Source organism: Malania oleifera, chromosome 5 (assembly GCF_029873635.1).
Source record: "Malania oleifera isolate guangnan ecotype guangnan chromosome 5, ASM2987363v1, whole genome shotgun sequence".
NCBI lineage: Eukaryota > Viridiplantae > Streptophyta > Magnoliopsida > Santalales > Ximeniaceae > Malania > Malania oleifera.
The window spans coordinates 17,367,213-17,374,403 of NC_080421.1; the positions used below are offsets into that span (position 1 = coordinate 17,367,213).

Below are 7,191 nucleotides of genomic sequence, written 5' to 3' on the forward strand. Positions count from 1 at the left end.
TTGGCTACCCTCTCCGTGATTTAGGCCACTCCTAGTGCAAACAAGAGGACGCAGAGCTAAGCCCTTGGTAGCTTGGAAGGATATTTTTCTACCCAAGAATGAAGGAGGTCTTGGTGTGTTTGATTTGAGAACCTAGAACAGGGCCCTTCTTACGAAGACTCTGTGGAATATTCATAAGAATAAAGATTCACTATGGTCAAAATGGATTAATCAGGTGTACCTAAAAAATGTGAGTATATGGGATGCCATGAGAAAACATGAGCATTCCCCCTTACTTAAGAAAGTTGTGGAAATTAAGAACATGTTAATTCAGTAGTGTGGAAGCTGGCAGAATGCAGAACAACAACAAAGTTTATGGACTTCTGGGGGCCATTTGTGCTGCTCTAAAGCTTATGATTTTTGGAGATTGAAAGGTATAAAAAAGCCTTGGAACCACTTGGTGTCGAAGAGTGGGTGCACACCAAAGCATTCATTCATTTTATGGCTCAGTGCTAAAGATAAATTATTGACAAATGATAAGCTCTCGAGTGCTGATAGAGAAAAGTCATGTGCCTTATGTAACTTTGAAGTTGAAACAGTGAACCATCTTTTTTTCAAATGTAGGGTTGCTGCAGAGGTTTGGAATTATATGAAAGGATGGCTTGGATGGAATAGATCCATGGCAACATTGAAAGCTGCTCTCAAGTGTCCTAAAAAAGGAACTAGAGGGACAAGTGCTCAAACAGTGGCTAAAAGAGCTTGCCTGACTACAACAATTTATTGTTTATGGCACTTTAGAAACAAAAGAAAGTTTGAGAAAATAGATACACCGACTGAAGCTATCTTCAAATCTATACAGATATATGTTTATAGAATATTGTATGATAAATTCCCATATCTTATTCAGTATGGGAGATGAGGTTGTGAGGGTTTTCATGTAACTGAGTTTGGTTAGGGAGACCATTTGGCCTTGCCTTTTGACTGTATTGCTTTGCAATTGTGATTGCGGCTTGGTTTCCCATGTATGCCTGGGTATGCCCAGTGAATGTTGTAAATACTCATTTTGATTTATACATTTACCTTTACTGATAAAAAAAAAAAAAAAAAAGGAGCTTTTCCTTTATCCACTGGAACAACAAATATTTTATCAGTACCACCATCCATTGCAGAAGCTTTTGCAGCAACGATAGGAGGACTCAGGTTGACTACAACACTACCTGACTGAATGCTCTGAGCCATAGCTGCCTTAGTGACTTCAAATTCACCAAACTTCTCTCCCTGTGCAGCACTCATATTATTATGAACAACTCTCTCTGCCACAATTAGATCTCCCTGCCCATGTAATTCCTTACCCTAGATTGTCTTGGCATTGCAGGAAGGAAAGTCAATAAGAATGACACCTGCTTGTTCTTCATTCAACTTGCTCTAAACTTGTTCATTAGTAGTATTGTTCTCTTCAACATGGCCCATACTCGAACAAATTTTGTAGAAACTAGGCAATTGCTCATAAATAACCTCCTAAGAAATTAACTATTCATTAGGAAGCATGATCTTGATGGAGCCTTTAATCTTTGCGCCAATATCTATCTCAACCAAGGCTCTAGCATAAGATAATCTCTCCATATTAGGGGTGAGTTTATCGGCGCACACGGGCCTACCCAACTCAGAACAAATTTTTCCCAAAGCATATGGAGACCAAAATTCAAGGGGCATATCTTTAAGCTTAATCCAAATTGGACAAATACTAAAACTCTCTTTCTCAAATTGGAAAAAATTTGAAATCCTTTTGAGCATAAGAAGTCGTCCATGCATGATAAGTGCCACCTTGCAGCACATGGATCAGTTCCTCCTCCTTTCCCAGTTTGAAGACAATCCAACCACTCTCATGGTGAAAGATTTTAACCTTAACCTTCCATTTTCCAACAATAAAATCAAGGGTTGCTTTACTTGGGAACTTACCTATGAAGCAACCAACCAAGCAGTTCTTCCATTGTTCAGCAGCTTCAAATTGAGCTCTTGAACCATCTCAAACAAAACTAGGGATAGCTCAACAGTTCTATTGGTGCCTGTTCTTAGCAAATAAATTAGCCCCTGACACCTTCTTGTCCCCTTTCATAAAGAACTTATTTTGCTCCTTTGTGGGATTATGTTGAACACCTTGAGTGCAGGTAGTGTTATCATCTTCCTTTGCAGTCCTTAGCAATACATCACCTTCAGAGTAACGCCCTGAATCTTTTACTGCCCATCGTTGCCTACCTTTCCCATGAATGCCCCTTGAGACATTTAATCGAGCACCTTGAGTGCAATCTCCAGCATCAACACTCGTATTTGCCCTTTGATCCCCATCTATCTCATATATGTCCGTTGAGACATATTATCAAGTACCTTGCATGCAAGCTTCATCATCAACTGAGTTAACAACAATTCGTGCACTGTTACCCACCAATCTAGCAAACTCATCACAGCTAGTATCATCCTCCACCTCAATCATATCCTTTGTACCCAATGATTCCGACACGGGACATTCATCATCTTCTGGAAAGGAAGGATCACTCACCTTTGAGTTTTCTAGATTTTCTTCTTCGTCACTATCAGATTCTGTAGAAGACGAACCACAATCGTCCTCACCCTCCACAGATCTACTACTGGAAGTTGAGGCAATATGCATTCGCCACCTAGAAATAGTAGATTTATCATTCATACCATCAAGGGTAGCATTATGTTCTCGTGATAGTTTGTTCTTGGCCAAAATTTTAAGCCTCGAAACCTCCTCACGAATCTGAGGTAGACTCTTCTTAGCCCAGACACAAGGATTTCCCCCTTGATTCACAATGAAATTTAGACCATTTTCACCTTCATTTTCTGATTCTTGCAATGGTGAAAATCGATTTGCATTTGCAGAAAGCCTCGTAGCCTCCGCAAGAATTTGCTTCGTACTCTTTCTGCCCCAAAATCCCAATTGCCTCCATGATTGCAAATCAAATTTAGGACATATTGAGGTTCATTCAAACTTGGAAATTGCATCTTACCACTACCAAATCAACCCTTCAAAATCAAGAAGAAAATTCAATCAAGATATCAACCAGCTCAATTCATAGACGAGCATCTCTCCTAGAGATGGATGAGAGGTTTTCTCTCTAACATAGTATCACTTTTTGTTTTGCTTTCCTCGACTAACTCCTTTCTTTACTTTGTATTATTAATTGTGATATATTTGACCTAAACCCCAAAAGAAGAGAGATTAGGATATCATCTTTGTAAGGCGAGGAATCGCTCGTCACCAAACACCCCTCCATCCCCTCCCATGGGCCCGCCGGAAACCGACCTGAGGGACGAGCCCCTCACTCCCGCCGGCCGCCTCTTCCTCCGCCCGGAGCTAGACCAGGTCATCAACTGTGCCATCGGCGTCAAACGCCCCTTCGACGTCGCCGCCGTGCGCTACGAGATCGCTCACTCCGCCATGGTCACCCACCCCAGGTTCTGCAGCCTCCTCGTCCGCGACCGCCAGGGCCGGGAGCACTGGCGGAGAACCCAGGTGGACGTCGATCGCCACCTCATCGTCCGGGACGACCCCCTCGACGGCGACGGCGAGCAGGCGGTGAACGACTACCTCGCGGATCTGGCGGTTTCTTCCCCTCTCTGTACGGACAAGCCATTATGGGAAGTGCACCTTCTGAGGGCCCACAACTGCGTCGTTTTGAGGGTTCACCACGCGCTGGGAGATGGGGTTTCTCTGATGGCGCTCTTTCTGACTTGCTGCCGGAGGGCCGACGACCCGGATAGGCCGCCGACGGTGGGGTTGGAGGGCCGGCGGGAGCGGAGGGTCGGCGGGCGGGGGAGTGGGCTGGGGGCGAAATTGTGGGCGGCGGTGAAGGTGTTTTGGTTCAGTTTGGTGTTTGTTTTGGAGTTCATAGGGAGGAGTTTATGGGTGAGAGACCGGAGAACAGTGCTGCGAGGAGGCGCGGGGGTGGAGCTCTGGCCGAGGAAGCTGGCGACGGCGAGGTTCCGGCTGGATGACATGAAAGCCGTGAAGAAGGCAATTCCTAATGTGGTAAGTTCAACGGTTATTTGTTTACTGTTTGTAATTTGGGAAAGTAATATACTCTGCGTGGGCCGAACACCAACTTTATGTCGTATAAAAATTAGGGCAAAAAACAGTCATTCTCAACCATTGATATTTCTGTGAACTTAAAAATTTTTAGGACCTTTTAATATTTTAGGAATTTTTAAAATCTTCTTTAAAATTTTGACAATATACATATATATATATATTAAAAAAATATTTATAAGGAAAGATTTATATTTTTTTGACAAATTTTTAAAAAAGTTTATGAGATTAATAAAAATTTTGAAATCTTTTCGTTGAAGCTAAAAATGGTAAATCTCTTTTGCCCTAAATATTAAGTCCATTCAATTGAAAAGCAAATTATTTTTTAAAATAATAAGAGACAGTGAAGCCTCTTTGGTTGTGTAAAGTAATTTTATTAAATTATAAAAAATTTAATTTATTTTTTTCTTTTCAGACATTTCTATGGGAGAGATTAAAGAAAAAAGGGTTTGCAAATTGTGAAAATTAATTTTTATTTTTATTGCTAAAATTTTAAATAATTATAAAATTGCACTATATTTTAAATTTTTAAAAGTTATATAAAAAATTAAAACTTTATAAAATAATAAAAAAAATCTTTTTAAAAATTTTAATAACGTGTCATTTTTACTATTTTCCATATAAATTTAAAAAAAAATTAAAAATAAAAAGTAAAACCATTTTCAACAAATGACTAGTATCCAAACTTTTATTATTTTAAATTTTTTTTTATACAAATGCTACAAAATAAAAACTAAGCTAGAGTTTTTTACATTTTGAAAAATTAGAAATAGAAACGAAAACTCTTTTCCTTAATTAAACAAATATTTACTTCCTCTCCAAGGATTTAAGTTACGATTGATTTGCGAAATGTCTATTCTTAGAAATAGATTAGTTTTAATAAGTTAATTGTAATTAGTTATACAAGAAATTGTGTTTTTATTATAAAGCAAATAAAAGTACGAAAAATTTTATGATTCTATAATACGAAATAGATAAGAAATAACTATTCTCAAATTTCATGATGAGAATGTCAATTCTTTTCTTATTACATATTGAATAAAATAACTAGGTTAATAGGCCGCAACCCATCTCTCCTGTACTAATCTCATGTCTTAAGATTATTAAATATTAAAGTACCAAGTTTTGATCATTGAAATTTCTCGAATATTAATGTTTTTCTTAAGACATGTGTTCTCTTTGTCTAACATCATGCTTCAATGCAGACCATTAATGATGTTCTTTTTGGGGTTATTTCATCTGGGCTTTCAAAATACTGCGATTTCAGATCCCCCAACGGTAAAAACCTCACTCTCTTACCGAGAAAATTACAAATTACTTTTGAATTTTCAAAATTAAACTCGAAGTCAATTTAAAATTAAACCATTGTGATTAAATTACATACGATATTCTCTATTATTAGCTCTGCAAGAGGGCCTCCAAATTACCGGGGTCGCAATGGTTAACTTGAGAAAACAATCAGGATTCCAGGTTCGTCTATGTATTACGTTATGTTGATTAACTCAGGGTGTGGTATTTTGGGTTGTGTCGCAAAGAGACACAGGGTATACTGTGTTTTTTCGGGACACGACTTAAAATACCATATGCGGGATAATAGTATTTTCTATATATATTGAAATTTGATGCATCGAGTTGGATTGAAACGGGTGACTTTTTTAATCAGGATATGTCGAATTTAATGAGGCAGAATTCAGGATCAGGATGGGGCAACAAGTTTGGCATGTTCCTCCTACCTCTGTACTACAACAGGGGAGGTGCCAACCCCTTGCAGTGTCTCAAGAGAGCCAAGGCTATGCTTGACCTTAAGAAACAATCATTAGAGGCCCAATTCTCTTACAGAATTGGGGATTTTGTGATGTCGTGCTTCGGACCGAAGGTGAAATTCAGCCAAATCCAAAGTCTATACCGTCGTCACAATTCACACTCTTGTTTATTATAGGGCATTCGAGAAATTATTACAAGTGACATGACATCGCGTGATTGATGGATAACATAGTATCCTATTAGTTACAGGATGGATACCCATGACAAATTTTGCTAATGCTACTTGTCTCGTCTTTATGATCATGTTGCAGATTGCTAGCTCGCTGAATTACAGGATTTTGTGTAACACGACGTTCACGATCTCAAACGTGGTCGGCCCATCCGAAGAAATTTTGCTGACAGGCAGCCCTGTCACATTCCTGAGGGCTAACTCCTCTAGCTTACCCCATGTAAATTTCTTAACAGAAACCATCTTCCTTATGAAATTATTACAGTTGAAGCTGAATGAACATGCATATGTTTGTGGCATGTGCAGGCAATTACAATGCACATGTTGAGCTATGCAGGGAGAGCTGACATGCAGATTCTGGTGGCCAAAGACATCATCCCGGAGCCCCAATATCTCGCCGCGTGCTTTGAAGAGGCCTTGCTAGAAATGAAGGAAGCTGTCACCACCGCCGCCGCTGGCGCTGCCAAAATGTAGAAGGGTAAGTTTTTGAATTTTGATTAAGTGAAGAGTAGATTTGCACAGGTACCTAGCAAATTATAGGAGAAATATGGATTGTTACGCCAATTATAATGTAATTTTATTTTGAAAGAAGTGTAAATACTATACTCAACAATCGATATCTTCGTTCATTGCTTTGCATCTGATTTCACAATTGTAAACTTTGTTCCATCCAATTTTACTTTGTGGGTTACTTGAATAGTTTCTGGTTTGCCCTTAAATGCAAGTTAACTGAATGGTTAGTCTTTCTCTATTACATCATTTCATAAACTTGCTCATCTTATATATGTTCTTGAATTTCAACTTCACTTTTTTGGATAGAAGAAATAATTTAGAAAATAGAACTCAATAAAGATGGGTAATGACGGCCCTTAAGAAATATCTTTAGCTAATATCATAACAATCCGGTTTAAATAGGCGAGTAACATGTCACTATCACTGTTGGGTATCAATTTGTTTTCTGACACCTACCCTTATATGAAGCCGTACGTAAGCGAAATTGTACAACTTTCAAGATTTTTTTATTCTCCAAACAATGTCACAGCTATCTTTACTCATATCTAATTTCAATGTAGTATGCTTTTATTTTTCTCTTATTTTTGAGATAGTACCT

At 38.6% G+C, this 7,191-nt stretch overlaps 1 protein-coding gene across 1 annotated transcript; it reads left to right on the forward strand.

Moving 5' to 3' along the window:
- Window positions 1–3,068: 3,068 nt before the first annotated feature.
- On the forward strand, window positions 3,069–6,777 carry LOC131154868 (wax ester synthase/diacylglycerol acyltransferase 11-like). The gene is made up of 6 exons (XM_058107668.1): window positions 3,069–4,030; window positions 5,293–5,365; window positions 5,490–5,557; window positions 5,751–5,963; window positions 6,163–6,300; window positions 6,387–6,777. The coding sequence occupies exons 1-6, from the start codon at window positions 3,284–3,286 to the stop codon at window positions 6,552–6,554; spliced, it is 1,407 nt and encodes a 468-aa protein (XP_057963651.1). The 5' UTR covers window positions 3,069–3,283; the 3' UTR covers window positions 6,555–6,777.
- The last annotated feature ends 414 nt before the right edge of the window (window positions 6,778–7,191 follow it).